Raw genomic sequence first — 21,570 nt, 5'->3', positions numbered from 1 at the left:
GGGTTCCACAAATAAACAATTTTTTTTTTAACGGGCAGTGTCTAAGTCATTTAAGATTCTTCATAACTGACACAAAAAACAAAATCACAAAAATGTTCACTAAGCATTACGTGTCAATAATTCAACACACCTGAATACCTGTAGTTGTGAATATTTATTGGTTTTGTTTTAATTTTAACACTAAAAACTTTTTCCATCATCATATCATCATGGGAGACAGTTCTATCTTGGCTTAAATGACATTCAGACAGTGCAGCTGTGACCAACACAGGACACAAGGTAAAACAGCCAAACACATCAGTGAACATTCACTATTTTGCTTGTTAATGATGCAAAGCTGGCATATTGGTCACAAAAATGTCAAGTGTCATATTAACTTTGACTTACTTTTCAAAATCAGTGTTGAACTGTTCCTCACACTCTCATCGTTCAACTCCAGCATTTCTTTTTTATTAAATAGGAAACTCTTAGGTTTGTCTTTTTTAGAGAGCTGAATAACAGAAAAGGGCACATTGATCAAAGGTATTGCATCAAATCCGAACACTAAGATAAACTTTCTTTGACAAGTGAGCAAGTCAGTTCATCTATATCATACATAGAAATAGGTATTTAACATAAAAAAGCAACAAAGAAGATAAAAATACAGGATTTTAACATTAGTCATGTTTCCCTGCATTATTACAAACATACAGTCCACTTTAAAGCAAAAACAGTTAAACTGAAAGACTAAAAATATCCTTTTTAATTCCCTAATTTCCAGGTTTGCATCACAAAATAAGAGGACCTTATATTGTTCCCTGAGGAACACTGGCACAAGTTTTATAAACTCCAACCACAAAAGGTTTCATTAAGTAACCTTTCAATTTTTTTTAAGCTCCCAGTAAAACATTTGTGGTAAAATTTGAGCTATTTCTGCAGAACACCCATTTCACAGCCTGCTCTTTAACAAAGAGGCTGAACTGAACTATTGTTGTCTTTTTCCCCACATTGGAACCACACAACCACATTTCTGAAACTGGCAACAAATAAAATAAATCACACAAATTGTGATGTGCTTTGTGTTATGTACGCATGAATCTTGAGTCTGGAGCTTCTCAGTACTAAAAAAAAAAAAAAAGACACAATGCTTGAAGTGTTAAAACTCCACACTGATGTCCTTGGATGTCTTTTAAAGAGCAATCTTTGGACAGAAATGCATCTAGTTGAAAGCTGTAGTGATGTGATCAGACAAACATGTTCCTCAATCATTCATCCTCGTGTAAAAGGAAATCTAAAAATGTCATCATAGCCTACAGTATAGGCAGTATTTTCTTCTCTTGTGGAAAAATGGGGAAAGATAAAACATTTACTTTGACTTTAAGTATTGTCAAAGAGATGCATTTCGATTTATTAATGGCTTTATAAGCAAAAAGCAGCACTAAGTGGCTAACAACTCACATGAGGCGGTTGTCAGGAGAAAACCTCATACTCCTTACTATATCCAGTTTTGTCTGTACCATTCTGTTTTTGTGACTTATTTTTTTTAAACCACTTAAAATACAGCATTGCATTTTGACAAAAGTTGATGTTAATGTTTTGAGATACAAGGTTTTCCACTGAAATCTGTCAGATGCATTTTACAGCCTGAACGCAGAGGTGAAGAAGATACCTTTATCATTAGTGTGTTTTAAATGTTAAAACTTATCTTTATTATATTTTATGTTTTTGGAAAACTATACCTTCAGATATCAAAAATCCCAATCATGGAAGCCAATTTCTGTCAGGAAAGTAGAATTGAAAAAAGGGATGCTTTTTCAGTAACAAGAAAATATTCATGACTAGTGTAAGCAATAAGTTGCAAAAGTCAAAAATATGAGGTCATACTGTAAGGTGAAGTTGTAACAGTGAGTAAAAAGTTTCTGTCTGACTAATATCATACATATGACAAACTATCTCATAAGAAAGTAAAGACTCAAGTCAGTATCTCACTTTCTGACCTACCTAAATGTATGCTAGTTATGTCTGCCACTGAGGACATAAATATTTAAAATCGTTTGTGCACAAGCTGCAAAAGTGTCTCTTAGTGACTCCTTAAAAAGCAATATAGAAGTCAAAACATTTTGAAACTAATTTCTAATTTGAACCTGAGAAGCTTGTGTTTGCAGTCATGTGGTTTTAAGACATCCACAAAAAAACAAAGCAGAAAAATAAAAGCCAAATACATGCCTTTTTGTATTTAAAAAAATCAAAGCCGATCTACTGAGGTAATGAGGTCTGTGTGGAAAAAAGGAAAAAACAGAAGACTTGAAATTGAAGAGGTATGTGAACATGGAGGCTGAGAATGGGATGAATCAGAGAAAATTTAGATGCTGTTAAGATGTTTTTTTTTTTGTAGAAAAGTGGTTAAGTAATTCAGATGTTAGCAAAGCAGACAACAAGCAACCTTCGGAGATAAAGACAGTTACTTAAACATTACATTAACAATTAAAGTATTGCAAAATAAAAGTAGGATTGTGCCCAAGACCAGCTAGGTTCATGATCCACTGAAATCAAACCCACCGCAAGCTTTTCATTCCTGATTTCTGTTACACAAGGTCTCCTTTTATTTTTTGCTATTGAACGTTTACTAGACAGCTGGGAACATGCTGTCTTCTACATTTTTTCTATTACAAAATGAACTCCAGGTGCTCAGAAGAGTTTTTGCGTCATATTGCTTGAAATGTTTGTTCAGACGAGTAAAAACTGAATTGTTGTCTCACTATAAAAGTTTCACTTTGCACATTTACGAAGCATAAAAACGGCTGACGTGGTTGTGCTGAAGTATTGAAGAGCAGAAAGAACACTGATGTACGATATTTGTCAGGATGAGTCACTGATGTATTTATAGTCTCAGTCCATAATCCCAGTTTCTTCTTCTCAACTGAGTGCTACAAAATAAGTCAGATGAGTTATACAGTGTATTACAGAGTCTTTTAACAGCACAGAAACTAACAGATAAAAAGGTAGGAATGATTCAAATCTGGTAGTGGTAATTCAGGGGTGAGGAGCCCATGATGCTTGACGGCTGCTGCGCTGCGTGAAAATGCCATCTCAGATGAGGGCGTAGTGGGGGAAGACAAAGCCAATAGGTATCTTCTATCTTCTGATTGACTGAACACACCTGATCCAGGTAATCTGCAGTGAATTGGGAAGGGACTGAGTTGCAAAACAACCAGGCGAGCAGCCATCAAGGACCATTTGTTTCCCACGCCTGTGATAACTGGTCAAGTCTGGAAGGTTGCAGGAAGGTTTAAATAAACTGTTTCCACAGAATTTGTTTTTCACTCCTAACAGACCATCTCATACATGCTTTTCTATTCTGTGACATCCCCTAAACATCTTTTAACTTATCACAATATGTTTTTTCTTTCATGCCTTAAAATATCTGGGCAGTTGATGCAGATGAGATGTGTTCTTGTGTGTTATCAACAAAAGTAATTTCAAGAGCAACACTTATTGATGGAAGGCCCAATAATTATTTTTAAATCAGATCCGGACTTAATAATCACATCTGACGGAGAAAATCTTCACTGAACTTTACAAAAATGATCTCATCATGTTTTAATGTTTTAACTCACTGAACTTGCTCAATACGCCACCTGTTGGTTAAAAGAATAGACAATTAAAAACTCATTACACACAGATCACCTGTTTAATTTCTAAACTTTTGAGATGGCTGGAGTGGTCTCAATCTAGGAGTAAAATGTATTAAATAGAGTAAATCAATACCTGGCAAGACGAATTTGGACATTTTCATGACTCAGATTTAAAAACCCAAATTTTGGCTTGATATGTAATACATATGACTTAGTAAGTGAAAAATGTATAAAACCAATTAAATCATTTTTTCAATATTGACATCATTCTGATTTGCAATGAAATTTTCTTTCTTCCTGGCAGAATTTGGCTTCCATACATATCAGATTGATCGAAGTAAGGAAAACAAGTAGCTAGAGCCAGAGAGACTGTTCGCAGACATTGTTAAATCTACCATAATAATTTCCAGCAGAAAATATTTGTTGTTATTTGTCAGGAGGTATCTGTGTGTTGACAAGAGGTTACTAAACCACACTGGATTAAAGGATGAGGATGGGATAAAGGAAAGAAGAAAATGAGGAGAGGAGTAAACCATTGCATAATAAAAAAAAAAAAACATCTTCTTGCTCTCTTTTCTCTCACTACGTCTGAAAGGTAAAAACTGTACAACATGAAAAGGATACAAACTACTGAGATTCACATTCAATGAGTCCAAACAAACGATGCCACAGATGTACACGTATTAAGTTTCCATTGTTTGTTTTCCTGTATGAGTAGTGACACAAGAAATTCTCAAATATCATCCAAATGTAAAGCATGACAACAAAAATACACTTGACGATCATTCAAAATTGTTAAAAAAAAAGAGAGAGAGAGAGAGAGAGGGAGAGATAGAAGAGAAAGTGGAGTCTGTTGAGAAAAACCAGAAAAGGGCACTTAAAAACAAACATCTAGAAAAATCAAGTCACTTCTTCCTGTGGAACGGCTCTTCCACACTGTACACATCCAACACAGGAAAAGAAAACACGCACCGTCATCATCACCAACGAGGAGGCAGGGGATAGGACAGGAAACAAAGCTCTGACTGTCTGACTGCTGAGGCGAAGAGCTTATTGCAAAAAAAAAAAAAAACTGAAAATGACCTGCAGTGCCTGGAGCTTTTTTTTCCTGTTCACAAGGAGGTTTGTGGGTATTTTACAGGGGTTTGTACAGCAGGAGGAGATGTCTGTGTGCAGGTTGAACATGCTTTTTTATTCCCCCATTGATGACCTCTTATCTGAGGCCTATGTCAAGTGCTTCTAGTCTCTGGGTACAGTTTAATTCCCATTTGTTATTCTGGATCAGGCTGCTGTATTTTAGTCTGTTGATGTTTTGCTGTCCTTTGTCTTCTGTTCCAGATCTACTCCTCCAATCTGGTCCAGGGCTTAAAAGTATTTTGTTTCATTCACATCTTTGCAAAATCCTTACTGAATGCATTTAAAGTTTTTATTTTAAAGTCCCTGAAATCTTTGTTTAAAATCCATATAGCATTATGTGTTCATGTAGGACCTCATTGCTCTTAATAGAAGAGCACCTAAGATGCTACCTGAATGTTTTGATACTGTGTGAGAGGAAAGATTCAACAAGAGTCGTTAGGCTGTGAACCGGAATAACTGTGTCTGGGTAATTTGCACACCTGGAACTGAATCCTAAGCAGAACCAGCCATCAAATGTTAATCCACCATGTGACCTTCCTCCAGCGACGCTCTGACACTTCTTTAGTCTTTTATTTGAGGTAATCTTACTCTCCATTTAGATATTCACTGTTTCAGAGTTACTGAGTCAAACTGGTTACTGTACCCTGTTGTTCTGTGAAGCATCTCAAGCTGCTTCAATGCATAAAACTATCATTATTCTTTATTATAATAACTATTATATAATGTATCATTTCAATAAATGTGTATTGTTGTAATCTAGTAATAATGAAATCTTATTTTAGATACATTTCCTGTATGTACACGATGATAAATTAAAAGATGAATACATAATAAAGATAATAATAATTGTGAGATACCTGCCTTATAATGACTATTTTTTATTATTATTATTTACAAGATTAAGACTTGTATACCCTGTACATAGAAACTCTAAGATGTCTCAGCTGCCTCTTTTCCTGGGTGAATACAATGCCCCTCTGCACAATAATAACTGATTTTGTTTTTTGTTTTTTGTTTTTCATACAACTGATAGAGCAACCAGTAACAAGATCATTTCACTGCCTGTAAACAGTTGATGCGCCTGTGTAAATAACTTATATAAAATATATTAAATAACATACAGGAATTCAAAACAAATGTCTGGTTCTGTTTAACCAGTAGTCTGACATTTCGTTAAAAACCTAATAACCATCAAACAATCAGTACCGTTTGTTTGATCACTGGTTTGACTTACTAAGGTGTTTGTTCGAGCTTCATCTGGAACTCTGTTTGCACTTGGTTTTAAAATGTGTCTTTTGACATGTGGTCAGATTCGGATCCCTGGTCTGATGGTTTAGACTTTTTGAGTGCTTTCCCCACATGTGATTTAATCACCAGATACATTTTACAACCAAGTGTAAATGGGGTCTGAGAGTGTCAAAGGTCACATCAGAGTGGCAAAGTAGAGGAATTATATTTTTATATTTATTTATTTAGTTTTTCACCACTGGATCTAATCTGGTCTCAGGTCTGTGGATCCTGGTTTTGCTCTGGTGTCTTGTCTGTCAACCTGGTCTGGTTTTCTTCAGCTTTTGTTATGTTGTTTGTTGTTGACTTCTGATAATTCTGTTTCCAGTTCAGCCCAGTGTTCCCGCTGGGTTCAGTCCTGGTTCAGGACCAGTTCACGGGGTGCTGGGTCCTGATGTGGCTGTGGAGACGGGTGGCAGAGAAAAACCTCTTGCCGCACTCTGAGCAGCGTAAGGCTGAGGAAGTGCTGCTAGGTGGGGACGACGGGGATGATGTGTCAGTAACTGTGTTTTCAGCGACGTGAGTCTGCCGGTGTGCCTTCAAGACAGACATCCGACTGAATCTCCGCCCGCACTCCTCACACTCCGACCAAACCCTCCGCCTCTTCTTCTGCAGAAACACAGAGAGCTAAGGATAAATATATGTTAAAATGTAACAATGCTTTTTGCTGTGAGACAACTTCTGCTACTCTCACCTTTCTCCCTTTATCCTCATCTTCCTCTTCTTCCTCCTCCTCCTCGTCTTCCTCTTTCACGGTCAGGGGTGACTGGCAGGTCAGAGCTAGCAGTTCGGTGCCATCTCGGCCATCGCTGGCGCTATCGGCCGCAAAAGTCGCCAAGGTTTCCTTGACTGCGGCATCCTCGTTGTCCTCTTCCAGCAGCTGAGACGGCAGAGTGAGGAGACGGTGAAGCATGGAGGCGGAGGAGCGACGACTTGAAGAGCCTGGAGAGAGAGAGTGGAATAGGGGGAGGCAGAAGAACCAAGAGTCATATCCACACTGGATCAACAGAAGACCAGTTCGTATTGATCAGCAGTTTAAGAATAGCACTACAGAGGCGTCTGAAGGGTCGACTGAAGTTAGTAATAACACACTGTTAATGGACATCAACTTACAGCAAAGTGTACAGGTTCCTTTTCTGGAGTTTACTGTCGAGTGAGCAAGATTGGCTGAGTGTATACCATATACAATCTTATCTTCATATCAACAAACAAACTAAACTTATTCTCCAGTTCCTTTTCCTCTATAGTCTCTTTTTTAATCTGTTAATTTAAAAAGTGATCACGAGTATAATCAATGCTAAAAATAATGCTTAGTTAAAAGCTGCAGAGGTTTTCTACCACTGAGCCTGTCAGTTGCAACCTGTTTTGTGTTTGCACATCTGCTGACACTAGCCAGAGGGGGGCAGTGCAGAGACAAACGTATGTCATCTAAAAAATGTGCTTCACAGATGTGTACTCAAATATGACTGAGTTATGACTCAGAGAAGGTTCTAAGTGTTTTAAAGCATTTCAATCTCCTTTACAGCCACTGCTGTAATAACTCCCTGCATGCATCTCTCCGTTTCACCTCACACTCCCACCTCGTTCTCCATACACCCTTTGCTTCTTTAACTATCATCTCCTTGTCATTTTATGCTACTTTCACTGTATCACTATTTGTAAACGGTTTGTGTTTTGTATGCATTTTCTTGTTGAGATGTATGTATTTTAAAAAGCCCACAATAGCAGGACCTTGTGAATGTTGGAGAGGCTGCATTGCTTGTATTCACCATGTTGACAAAGTCATACTTAGAAGATGTTGTCAAACACAGTGTATGCTCTCTTCAGGTGGAGTCCCTGTCAACAGTGACTTACAGCTACATGTATATTAATGCGAGGAAAAAGGCTAAACAGTTTCTTACCTCTTAAACACATGTAATATTGCGAACCCTTCCTAGATTTTCAGGGGCACCACAGTTGTGTTATATGTTCAATCCATCCGGCTTGGATATTGAACTGGCAACATTCAATTCTCCAACCATTAGCCCACTGCCACAAACTGAGCAATTGATTCAAACCTGACAGCTGAGCAAATAAATGTCCACAACCAGCCGATTTAGTGTAGACAGTAAACATAACGTGCACAAAGGAATTATTGATTGCAAGTCACACTGAATGATCAACATGTGTTTCATGTCTGTGTTTTTCAGATGACTCCGAGAGCGAGTAGGATTTCTGACTAACTTCTAACTTCAGTTTCCTCTTCAACTCTCTGGTTCTTTTTTCTGCTGCAGTGTCTGGTAAAGACAATAACATGGTCTTCCAACATGATACACACCATGTGTGTTGGGAAAATCCCAACTGCTACCATCTGACATAATTTGGAAATGACCCCGTTGTAAACTGTGACGATGACTGCAGCTCTTCTGTGCACACAGAAACTGTTTTTCATTCATCCGATTAGCCACAAGTGTGGAAAAGTTGCACAAGCCCATTCACTCTCTCCCTGCACCATCTGAGTGGCAACCAAATTCATTAATCCAAAGAAGCCGCAGGTAGCAACAGACATGATGTACACGATTTCTTGCTCCATTTTTGCTCTGTCCTCTGGCCATCAAGCAGCAGCCCTTTAAAATTCAGCTGCCTTCAGTTTTTCCACTCAGTTCTGAATGAACTGCGTGCACAATGCTCTGTCTGACATATGCCTCCTTTTTGTGAATGATAAGCACTCCTCTCAATGACGCACTGGAGCTATTGAACAGAGAGGACTGAACACTGTTTTTGAGATCACAGCTGAAACATTAAAGTAACAACTTTAGTGAGCATTGGTGAGTTTTAGGTATGTACAAAAAACCATGGTACAACATTAAATACCAACACTGCTGGATTCAGCGGTTTTACAGGACACACTTCCAGCATTTTAGAGCAGAGCTTATTTTATCAGTTTGAAAACATATTTTATTACTTTAAATGTATTTTGTGCCTCACCTGTGGGGCTAAGGGGGGGTCCAGGAGAGGGTCCAGTGGAGGTGTTGGTACCTGCTCCGGTGTCCCTCTGACTCTCTGTAGCATCCTCTTCATCAGGAGAAAATACTTCCATGTCTTCCAGAGGAGTCCAGCGGGGATCTTGCTGTAGGGAGGACGGTGAGGGTGCCAGGGTCACAGAGGGGGCTGAGAGAGGCACTACGTGCTCCATCCCTCCCTGCCCACCACCTTCACCTACAGTGCCATCCTGTCCTCCCCCAGTGAGCTCTTTGATCTGCCAAACATCACTGCACCACTTCTGACCAAAGACTTTGTCCAGGATCGGAACCCAGTCTTGAGAGACTGAGAGGACCGGGGGACGCCCTGGGTCTGGACAAGATAGGTAAGACCAACAGGGAGGTGGGGGAGAGAAGGCGTCAAAGGAGAAACGGAAGGGGCGAAAGAAGAGGGGAAAGAGGTATTAGTTTACTAGATAAACGTCATCCTTACATTTTGCTGACTAAATGCACAATTCAATTCAAATTAGTGCACATTTTTATCTACAGGAAGTTAAATGAATTGACCCATATCTCCCTACTCTTCACTCACCATCTGGTTCTTTCTTCTCTTTGGACACTGTGACCTCAGTGGGGTCCTCCCGGGCATCCTCTGAGCCACTAGGAGAGATCGAGTCATTCTCTGATCCTCTTCTTCTCCCCCCAGCTCCCCCTCTGCCCTTCTCGCCCCCTCCTGCCATTCCTCCACCACCTCTGTCAGAGCTTTTGCCAACTCTCTCCTGTAGGACCTGCTGCTCTCTCTCCATCTTGGTGATCTCCAGTAGGAGGTCGTCAAAAGAAGCCTCCACAATCTTTGTCAGCTCACGCACAGCAAAGTCCAAGACATGCTCCATGACTGACTTCAGCTGGTCTGTAGGGGGAAAGATAGTTGGAAAAGTCATTATTAATTTGTCCGTACCTGGTACACAAAGCACTTTTACATTGAGTCTCTCACTCTCACTCTCACACTCTCACACACACACACACACACACACACACACACACACACACACACACACACACACACACACACACACACACACACACGCACACACGCACACGCACACGCACAGTTGGGCAACTTGGGGTCCAGTATCTTGCCCAAGAAGTGACAGGTGGAGCTGGGAATCGAACCATCAATCCCATGATTGGTCTACCACAGTCACCCACAATTGTTTATTATTATTATCAAGGTTATCATGGTTTACTTTAATAAAATAAACTGAAGTGCAGAATTAAAGCATAATATAATATTAAGGATCTCAGTGTTTTAAAAAAAAAAAAAAGCATTCAACTTCTTCAACACAGTGAACCGGTGTTGGTGCAGCACTACAGCAGTGTGTGAAATCCAGCACTGACCTACAAATCTATCCCCACACTGTGCAAATCTACTGCAACAGTCTGAAACTTGACTGAAACTGACTGGTTCACAGTCCTAGTGTGGCCCGTGTAGCAAATCACACAATCCACATGGACAACTGGAAACTGAGCTGAACATACAGCACAGAAACCCTAAAACCAGCTGGAGACCGGTCTGTGACATGTTTCAAGTCATGAGCTTTACAAACACCAGACTACAGCTGAGTAGTTATTGTGCCCAATGTCATGGCAACAACAGCTCTTTGAGTCACATAAGTAGGCAAGAGATACCACAGACTAATTACTGAATCCAGCAGAGACGCCGGATCACAATTACAATACATCTTTCTGTACAGTGTCACTGTGTGCAGGTGTGTTTCATGCCTGTGGTTTACTTTTTTAATCATTCCAGCATGTGCTTTGAGCAGCATTGTTTACATACTAAAGATAGTAAATGTAAAAGTAAATACACTAAAATAGTTGTTTAACTCTCTTGACATGAGCGTAGACAATTGCACACCATCGTAAAGTGCAAAAAGCAGGTAGGGAATGTGTGCATGTGTGTCTCTGGGGGTGGGAGGGGGTCAAGGAATAAGTATTTTATACCAGCCTTTATGAAGTCCAGGACACACAGTGTATGCCCTGGATGCAGAGGGTCCTTGAGGATAGTCTGAGCTTTATTGTGACAGCAGTGTACAAAGTCTCTATGGAGGGAAATAAGAAGCCAATTATCCTCTCATGATACTCTCCACAAGTCCTCCGCAGGGAGGGACCAACAGCTCAGTCCAATTTCAACCTCGTAATAAACTGCAGCCACTGCTGGGCTCTGTTCACTGGAGTTGAGGTGTCAGTGAACCACATCTAGGTGTCATGTGCAATCTTACAGCTGTCAACCTGCTCCACCTCAGCCCAATTCATGGTTTAGGGCTGCACAGTGTTTATTTCCTGAAGTCCTGTGCACAGGACCAGGTCAGTCTCTATCTGTATGGTGTCTCACTGTTGTTGCTGAAGAGGTTCAGTGTGGTTGTGTCGTCGGTAAATCTGAATGTGAAACCATGTGCAGTCATGTGTATATTATGAAAATAGTTCTGGAATTAAATCTCAGCCTCGGGGCTTCCTGTAGTCAGTGTGAGCTCGGCTGACTTCCTGTTACACACCCTCACTACCTGTGGTCTGTCCTTTAGAAAGTCCACTATCCAGTTACAGTTGATAGATGCCCAAGTTCAGCTATTTTCACAAGCTCAGCCAGACTGTACAGAACGCTGAGTTGTTTTCTAGGATGAGCAGCTGTGCATGGGTGCTATTATTTACCCATTTCATGGGTAAAATAGAGGTCAAGGGGTACTGCATCATCGACCGCCCTGTAAGGGTGGTACACAAACACAGACTGCAGTGACACTGTATTGTTAATGGACCTCAGCACCAGTTTCTACTGGCACCTACTGGCTACTAAAGTGACCACTGGGCAGAAGTCATTCTTGTGTTGGTATTGGGTTTGTGGGAACTGGGACAATAATACTTTTCAACTTGCGTGGAAAACCTGCTCTGTGTGTGTGCAGTCTCCAATCAGCTGGATACCCTATCACATGCTATGGGTGCTGTTGCCATAGTAACAGTCTTTCAGTTTTTGGGAACAGACCCACTTTGCTACCTTGGTGGATTTCTGCAGTGCATCACAGGCCAGCTTTTACCAAAAGCCATGTTCTGTTCACTGATAAAAGATGTCTCTCTTGAATAAGGGTTCTGATTCGGAAACATGGTGCAATTCACATGGAGGTACACAAATGTTACCTGTGTGCTTCCTTGAATATGGTCATGTCCTTATTATCCAGACTGGCTTGTAATTCAACCAGTGACTCATTGGTCCACATTTGCACAGTTGTCACAGTGACTGGTGTTTTTAGATCCGATTTGCAACATGGAGTCAGAGGGCTGCAATGTATGCATCCCTGATGTTGCTGTAACACTGGTTCTGTATGTTTTACCTCAGCAAGAATGATAAATGCACAATTCTGAACCTTGTTGTGTTCTGTTTAGTTAGTTTCCTCCTCATGACAATTTTTGGATTTACTTGTTAACAGATATTGATAAGTATGCTGCTAACCCATCACTTACTGGATAATCATAATAAATGTGTCACATGAGGGAACTCATGTCAAGCCTACTGTGTGTTTTCAGCACAACTCACCTGTTTCCATTCAACTAAAAAATCCGGCAAAGTGTTAACGTGACACTATTGTCCAAAAAAGAAAAACAAACAACAACAATAACAAAAAACATTAAGCTCTACAACAACAAACAGAGAATTAATTGTGGTAACTACAATTCTTAATGGAGTATTATGTTTCTGTAGTTTTTGAAAACGAGGAAAGAGGAAATCTACAGAAAGCTGTAAAACGTTTTAAGTTTAATTAAGAGTTTAACCATCTCCCTGAGAAGAGAGCCACTCCATGAGTAAGGTGTAGCTGACGGCTTTATTAAAGACAAAAGAATTGTACAACAGGGAGAGATACACACAACTGGTTGTGGAACATCTGCAAAAAAGAATATTCTGATCACATAAAAAAGTCAAATTTTTAAAAACGTGTGTTTTTTATAATTTGTTTTTTTTTTTAATATACAGCCCTTTCTGTTCTGATAGTTTGTAGAAAAGATGAGGGAGTGGCTGGCTACTGTAGTAACAAACTACTGTAGTTTGTTACTACAGTAGTTTTGACAGAGGTGAAGTTGGTGGATATCTGGTTATTCACATGATTTTTGTGGTTTTATTCTTAAAAAATACTTTGTTCTCACACAGACTTTAGTTATTCATCATATACATATATTCCATATAGCTGTACAGTGAGCACAATGAGCTCATGCTCTGGAAGGAGTGAGGGTTGTTGTTGCAGAACAAACCTCCTCACTGTGTTTCTATGTTCTATGTCTCATTAATCATAGATATGAGCTGCGCAAACCTGAGAGCAGATCAGAGGCAAACTGGCATTCCCATTAATATGGATCATTATGAGCTAAATGATCGGTAATGGAGGTAAAATGGAGATAAAACCAAGTCAATGTCAGCTGGTCAAGCACTAAAATCTGACTCCTTTATCACACACTTCATTACAGGTTTGAATTTATTACCCACTTATTATCTTATCTACATGTTCTATTCCATTTTTCTCTTGGAAATAAAGCAGTGGCGCAAGTTTACAAGTGAGAATCATCATCCTACCCGAGTTTAAACACAGACAGCGTGAACTACAACACAGCTATAACCTGACTACTGAATACTTGAGTTTGTGAGTCTGACAGTGATCGTTATTTAAAAGTTTTAGAAAATCTGCATGTTAAAAGGTCTAACACCCCAAAGTAATCTACTCCGATAGCTTGTTTTAGACCTCCGAAACGGCCGACAGTTACAAACCCTAAAATGTTTAGTTTAAAACTATAATCCTGAAATCTGAGTAGTTATGACCATGTTATGTTTGCCATTTTGCTTAAAAATGACGAAAACTCTTACTTGATTATTAAAATAGTAAAAAGTTCATATGGCCTGGGCACCTATGTCCTTGACACAATAAACAAACTTATCAATTACACTTATCTAATGGTCAAGCTCATTGTCTGATAAGTCTGGTGTTTTTGCTTGACAAATTAGCAAAACTGAATTCATTTTCTGCTGGGTGACTATTAGATTAATGTAGGCACACAACCTTATCTCCTTCAGCATAGCAGAGTACAGATACAGAACACAATTTAATTTCCACATCACAGAGAAGGTCCTCTGTGTTTCTTATCACCACAATGCCAGAAAACACCAACTTTACTGTGGAGAAACTTTTGTTCAAGGAACAGGAGAGGAGGGGAACTGGCTTTAAAACTTTATGTTGTGCTTTGGTCCTTTTTGAAGGACTAAACCACAACAATAAAATGCTTAAAATATTTGATATTTGCTCATAACAATTTCCCAAAAGCCAGTGTAATCTCCTCAGATATTTTTTGTCCGACCAACTGTTCAAAACCCAAATATTTCTAATTTCATGTGATATAAAACTGAAACAAACAGGAAATCCTCAGAGTTAAAGAGTTGGACCCAGGACTTTCCTGGCATTTATGTGAACAATTAATGAGCAGTTTTTTATTCTATATCTGGCAACTAACACATCCGTCAGTACACAAATGCTTTTTCATCCTCTTGTGTGAGTAAATTTAGGCTGAATGAATGAGTCTGAGGAGATGATTAACTAGTGAGAGCAGCTGAAACCGATCCTCCTGCAACACAATCTGCTTCTGTGCATCGCAGATCAGTTTATGTTCTGCATAATAGAGATAATATTGCCGCAAACTGTCCTAACTGAATCTAAATATTGTTCTTATTAATATGTGGTTACAATAAAACACAAAATGCATAAATCAAGACATGATACTGTCATTAGGAGACAAAATGAGTGCAGCTGTATTAGCTGACATAAATCAGAGCAGCTGACAGAATAAAGAGCTCTCAGACCGCAGGCAACTGAATGATTATAAATTACACCTCCAACCTCCAAAAGAGACGCAGAAGGCACCCACACAGACTTAAATAAGCTGATCTGAGCTGAACCTGCTGCTCTTCTGTCATGACAGGCCTGCAAACTGAGGTGGAATGAAAACGGTGACAATTCCAAAACCACACAGTTGTGGTGAGGTCGGGAAAGAAATCCTGCCAGATGATTCCCCCCCCCCCCCCATCATAATCTCATAATACGATTTAAAATTGACTCTCAGTTGAAAATCAGTTTTTTTTTTTCGATTTAAATGTAGGACATAACTGAAAGGTAAAAAACGAGCCTTGATTAAAGACACAAAATGAAACGTTAGTCTGGTTTGTTTGCACCATTAAAAGAAATTACTCGTGTAGGATCAGTGAAGTCCAGGTTACATCCAAATGCTCAATTTCCAGAACATGCCTGTTTCCATCCACTAGAGTTACCTGAATATTCAACACTAACAGCCGGTATAGCCGTTTCTCTAGTCTTTGCCCAACTATTACAGAAAGTCAGGATGAGATGACATTATTAAAAGAGCTCAAACGATTGGAAACTTCACCGAAATTGTGTGAGCAACAGTTTTTGTCTCTTCAGTGGAAGTGACGGGTGACGTTAAGTACTTCATCTACGTCATTTATTCACCAATTTCTGTTTCACTTCTACACCTCACACATCAGGAAAGATGTTTTTGCAGTAAGTTTTCGATGTTTTATAGACTAAATGATTGATTAATGTGGATTATTGTTTGATTAATTCATCAATATTCATAATGATTAGCTGGTGCATCCCTGGTCTTGCGTTATAATTTTTTTTATTCCCAAATTGAAGAAGTGCAATTAAACAGATGTAAGAAAACATGCATAAGTGCTAATATTGAAGACATCTGAACAAGATAATGAATATTTCTCCCTATTCATGATCTAAGAGATTAACTGAATTTTCTTTAACCAGTTTATCAATAATGACAATAACATTTAGCTGCAGCCTCCAACATCATCATTTAAAGTGTGCTTGCATTACGTTTGCATTACGTTTGTCATTACTTTGTGACATTTCGTAGACTGAGTAGTCACGAAAATGATCAGTAGTTTAATTGATCTGTATCTGTATATATAAGTATGTTAATATGTTAAATACACATTGTAAATAATTGGCAAAGCAAGACTGTGAGATCAGCTTTTCCTCTCTTTTGTAAAGAGTAAGTGGTAAACAGACTCTTTTCTTTGGTTTCTGCTGGAATCAAGATAATCACACTGGCTGTCACTAGCACTGCATAAGAGGACATACAGCTGATCCTTTCTCAACTTTTCCCGGTTGTGTAGCTCGGCTCCTTTAGAATCTGTCAAGCTCTGGGGGATGACACAGCTGCAAAGTAAGATCTCACTGACAGTGAATGGCAGCTGTCACTGGCCCAGCTTTTTGAATATGGATATGTGAACACTGCATTAGTCATTAGACTGCAGCAGGTTTTTTGTGCACTTATGCCTAGAGATCTCTATAGAGGTTCATTTTATAACTTACACTAACATCTTCCTCCAACATGTAGTTTAGGTTTTATTACCACAATGCCAACATGACCTTAGATCTGAGCATGTTGGGGCAGTGACCCTATTATCTCACTGCAAGTAGTTGTTATAATGAATGCCCAGTGCCCATATTTTATTGTAATATGCAAGCAATATATATATTTCTGGTTGTTAGAATAAAAATAACCCCCCGATCAGGATTGGCTTCCCATCGCTGCTATAGTGTCGCTGTCTGTCCTCACATTTTCTCCATGGGGTTGTGATCAGTGTCTGTTTTTAGGGGAGGGAAGGTGAAGTGAGAAGGCATTGCATGTCAGCTGTGTGTTTGTGTTGGAGCGTGCAGATGTGTGCATGCATGCATGAGAGTGCATCAGCATCCTAACATAATCCTGCCCAGGGTATTCTTCTCTCTCTCTCTAATGTGTCTCTGTATGTGGAGATGTGTTTGGATTTGCTCTGCTGCTGAAGCTCTGAGTGTGTGTGTCTTTGCCAGCACTGCTGCAGTCATGCAGCTGAAACACACCCAAACAAGACAAAGCACAGTTTCTGAATGCGACTGATATCACCTGAGGATGCTGGCTGGTTTGTGATGGAGAAGGTCAGTCTAGTTCTGATGGATTAGTCTCATCCGGATTGGCTTTCTTCTGTCTTTTATCACAAACCCTCCACCTTCACATACCTGCCACACCTCGTTAGCGTCTCATACACACTATTTATTTAGATGAGTCATTGAAGTAAATTTAACCTTTCCAACTGTTAGCAATACTGCAGATTACATCACTGTTTCCTATTAAAACCTCACCAGTCAAATAACAAAAAATTAACTATGACAGGCGAGGAAAATACAGATCCAGGCTTCCATGCTCGACTGATTCACAAGCCAGGTGGGCTCAGAAAAATACTTATTTGTACTTTTTAACCACATGTTTTCACATGGTATTTTTGTTTGAAAGGTGACTGTAGATGACAATTATGCAAATAGTTGGGTTAAACCTTTAGGCAGTTGGGCTGGTGACTAGAGACAACCTTGAGTTGCAGGGGAAAGTGCATCTAAGTTGTGCAGTATATTTCAGGAGTAAATGCTGTTTTAAACAATGGTAATTTGAGCTATTTTACCCTTCTTTTCTGTTTAGCTTAATTTGAGTCCATGCTCAATGAAGAGGTTTAGGAGTCTAGTCGCTAAGGCAGTGCATTGTCGCTAACCTTAAGGACACTAAATGAAACTGATTCCTAGACTTGTTTCAGCTGTAAAGAACCAAAACCAGCTTAACAAGCTTTGCTGCTATTCTGGACATGTCCATTTCCCACTCGCCATGCTGGGTTTTAATTCCATTTCTCATGAAAATGTTCAATATAGAACCATCATATGTGCTTGGTTGAAAGCACAAAGTCTGTGTTTTCAGTACTGAAGGTAAGAAAAGGGAAATTGAGCATCCTTCTCTACAGAGTGAAGTGTGTCCATAGTACAGTGGCTTCTAGAAGTATTCAGATCACTTGACTTTTTACATGATTTGTCTTGTAGATTTATTTATTGTCAAATACATAACATTTATGATTTCCACCTTGCATTCAATCACTTATAGTTTTATAACTAAGTGAAAACAAAATATGTTTTTTTGAAAATTGATTAAAAATAATCTAAAACTAATTTCTCTCTTTTAAAGGCTTATTCAGCCGTTTTGATGTGGCACTAAAGATTATTGTCAGGTGGACCCTGTTTGCTTTAATTATTCATGGAATTTGTCGGGAAATGACTGGAGTTCACCTGTGGCAAACCAAATCGACTGGAGATAGTATATAAAAGGCACACAGCTGTTCCACAGTTAACACATTATGTGAGGACAAAAAGGAGCACAAGAGCCACTGCTCATCACCTGGATAAAACCACCCATAGTGAAGCACAGTGGTGGCAGCATCATGGTATGGGGGTGCTTCTGAGTGACAGGGAGACAGTACAGAATTGAAGCGAAAAACAAATGCAGCGAAAATTCATCCTTTAAAAAAACAAGCGTGAGGTGATGGCAGAGACTTATCCAATTACTGTAATATCCGCCAAAGGGGCTTCTAAACACTACTAAATTAAGGGCCATGTTCTGACTTTTAATGAGTTTGCAAAAATGTCTAAAGACATGTCACTTTGTGATCACACGTTATATGAACTAATTGGGAAAATAGCATGGTTCCCAATAAAAAAGAAAGTGTAAAAAGTGAATAATATTGAATCTACTGTATATTAAAAAGCAAGTACCAAAGAAGTTGCCATTTAATAGCTACAAACTCATTACTTTCGACAAAGTTCTTACAAGGCAGCTAGTGTTCGACGTTAAATCCAGAAGAACTTACATATAAGAATTGCTCACACAAACATGATATCATGTAGAACTGGATACTGAATCTTTTTTTTTGAATGGCTGATATGTGCCTCTAGTATGAGGTATTCTATGTTACCTCTATATTAGGCTGTACTACGTATGCCAAGGTCTTGTACATTTGCTTGTGTTTACACCTATACCAAACCTCAGATATGAATCTCAAGAACTAAAAAAGTTTCCATTTTACCATTCCCTCCTACTTGTGACGTTTGTGTCCTGTTGTCTGCCGTCATTTAAAACCTGTTAAAAACGAGAAGGTCTCCCTACAAATTGATGCCAGAGCCTTAACACATTTTTGGTTTTTGGTAGTTGAAGCAGCAAAGCATTTGAGCTCTGCTCTGGAAGACAAATCTGACCTGACATCCGTAAAGCCAGTGAAAGACTCTCAGTGAGAATCTGATTAGTCACCATCTATGCTACATCTTTTTCCCCTGTTTCTTTAGTACCTCAGCCACTTTCTCCTCTAATCAAACACTGACTGAACCTCGCTGGGGTCCGTCTCTATGTCAGTCTACAATCCTATCAAACCACAAGGCACTTTCTGTCCCTCTTCCCCTGCAGTGTGTTGCCACGCTGCTGCCTCGCCATTCCTGAAGAGGAAAACATCACTGAAGGTTGCAAATCTTGTATGATCAACAGAGTTCTTGCACTAAGGCCTTGTTTCCCCCCTTAACTTTGTTATGTCTTTCTTATTCAAACTGTATACTGCTAGACTAGCCGCTTTTCTCCATGAACCTGTTCTGTCAAAAGCTCCAGAGTATAGTACACATGCGGTCTGACCTGACTTCCAGACACTACATTTCTGGGGAGAAATGTCTGGCTCATTAAAAGTCAGATCTGACTTTTCTGTGTTGTGCTTCGCCCCCATGCTGAACAGATCAAACACCAATTAAAAGTTGTTCTCCTCTGACCAGTGATTGTGTGTTTTCGTACCGGGGCTTGGTCAGGGGAGCTCACGGATCGTGGTTTTGTATCATCTGCAGGCCTCCGTTCCTTTGCTGCAAGGTTTACTCAGAAACCTTTAAAACGGCGGAGTTACGCAACGCGGCGTTAGCGTGCTGTTAGAGGCTGAGACAGAGGGAGGAGTGCCCCCGGACAACTGTTTGTTTGCGTGTCTGTGTGTGAATAACACCGTGTGTTGTATAACGGGTGCCTACCCACGACTCGTCCTCTCTGCTCCAGTCGGCGTGTGTCGGTGGGTAAGCCGGGCTCGGTGCCCTGCCCTCCGGGGGCGTGCTGCCCGGGCTTTGTCCTGCCACTGTCCGCCTTCTCATCGCCCGCCGCTTTGCCAGCCTTGTTCTTAGCAGCCAGCGGGGAGCCCCCGCCGTCTGAGGAGTCGGGGTTGGCTCTGCCCCGGTTCTCCCCCGACTGTAGCTGGAGCCTGAGCCGGCGGTTTTCTTGCTCCTTTACGGCCGTCTCCAGCAGCAGTGCGTTCAGGCTGGAGCCTACCGTTTTGCTTATTTCCTGGACGGCGAGCTGAACGACTTGTTCCAGCACGGACTCCAGTTGGCCCTGGAAAAACGAAATGTACACGGGCCCGTTCATGTTTTCGCCCCCTCCGCTGTGAGGGCTCTCTCATTCTTCTGTAGCCGAGCTCCCTGCCCACCCAGCTGCCCTGTCTCCCAGACGGTAAAGCGGGTGAAAAGGCGGCTCTGTCGGCTCTGGCGGCTCTTCCGTCCGCTGCTCGCCTCTTCTCGTCTGGCGGCCGCGGCTGCTCTCTCCGTCTCGGTGCACCGCGCGAGCTCAGCCCCGGCCGAGTTTGCCGGAAACCCCCGAGTAGAGGCGCAGCAGCATTTTCCGCCCACATGTCTGTGCCATCGTGCGCCGCGCACGCCTGCGCCCTCGCGGTGAGCCGCGCCATTTTGGCTTTCACAACATAACAGCAGACTTTCCCAAATGTCAGGACCGTGGGCAGACAGCACCTGCAGCCCATCCTAACCCATCCTTAACAACGACACTGATATGGCATCCACCTCACCTCAGACTGCTTTATTATGTTAAAAATAATTATATTAATTTGATTATTTTTTGTTACCCTATGTAAAATCTTACATCTGAGACCTATTACAGACTATTTAAATTTAAATAGTATTTGTTTACCCAGCCACAGTCAAAAAAAGGCCTTCCACCCCAACATTTCATGTCTTTGTGGTCATTTTATGTATTTAAATGTCATTTTGTAAACATTTTTTTATTTGATGCTGAGGAGTGGGTCTTTTCTATCTCTGTGCTGCTGTTTTAAGTCTTGCTGTGGTTGCATTACCTGCCTTCAAGGCTGTGTTGCCCAGCGGCACAATAGTTCACATTGTTGTGGAAAACAGTGCTTGCATGTGCTTCCTCATTCGTCAGTTTGTGTATGCTCACTGTGTGTGTGTGTGTGTGTGTGTGTGTGTGTGTGTGTGTTCATGGTGTGCCAAGAAGAGTAGGGATGCATTGAAATTTCAGATATGTGGAAGTCCGGCCACAGCTGCACTGACCTTTTCATTGTTGATCACTGCTTGAAAGAATTAAAAAATAAAAACTGGATGTATTAAGAGAACTGGTACTGACCCATTTGAGGCCTCGGGTTGAAACATCTTTAGACCCCCAGGTTGGAGTAGATGATGCCATCATTTACCTGCTCCAGAGAGCTCTCTCACACCTGGACAGACCAGGCAGCACTGTGAGGATCATGTTTTTCCAGTGCCTTGTGGTGAGAAGGATGCTGAACAAACTGTTAAACGTGATGGAGAACAGCACACATCGTATCCACAGCCTGCAGG

General features: G+C 40.5%; 1 protein-coding gene across 1 annotated transcript; it reads right to left on the bottom strand.

Annotated features, from left to right (window-relative positions):
• Positions 1-135: 135 nt before the first annotated feature.
• On the bottom strand, positions 136-20,971 carry si:dkeyp-113d7.10. Its single transcript, XM_026355379.1, has 5 exons — positions 19,966-20,971; positions 9,591-9,908; positions 9,006-9,371; positions 6,733-6,980; positions 136-6,647 (listed from the first exon to the last, which is right to left on the bottom strand). Exons 1-5 carry the CDS (start codon positions 20,351-20,353, stop codon positions 6,402-6,404), a joined length of 1,566 nt encoding a protein of 521 aa, XP_026211164.1. The 5' UTR covers positions 20,354-20,971; the 3' UTR covers positions 136-6,401.
• Positions 20,972-21,570: the final 599 nt, after the last annotated feature.

This window comes from Anabas testudineus, chromosome 8 (genome assembly GCF_900324465.2).
Source record: "Anabas testudineus chromosome 8, fAnaTes1.2, whole genome shotgun sequence".
Taxonomy (NCBI): domain Eukaryota; kingdom Metazoa; phylum Chordata; class Actinopteri; order Anabantiformes; family Anabantidae; genus Anabas; species Anabas testudineus.
The sequence above is the reverse complement of the archived record's forward strand: the minus strand, read 5'-3'. Positions and strand labels throughout refer to the sequence as shown.

What these genes read in the sequence shown, in the direction of transcription:
- si:dkeyp-113d7.10 (XM_026355379.1), bottom strand. Translation starts at nt 20,353, where the DNA reads ATGAACGGGCCCGTGTACATTTCGTTTTTCCAGGGCCAACTGGAGTCC. An exon ending in GCAGAGAGGACGAGTCGTGG is followed by an intron (nt 9,909 to 19,965) that starts GTAGGCACCCGT and finishes TTCCCCCTACAG; the next exon opens with ACCAGCTGAAGTCAGTCATG. An exon ending in AGAGAAGAAAGAACCAGATG is followed by an intron (nt 9,372 to 9,590) that starts GTGAGTGAAGAG and finishes TATCTTGTCCAG; the next exon opens with ACCCAGGGCGTCCCCCGGTC.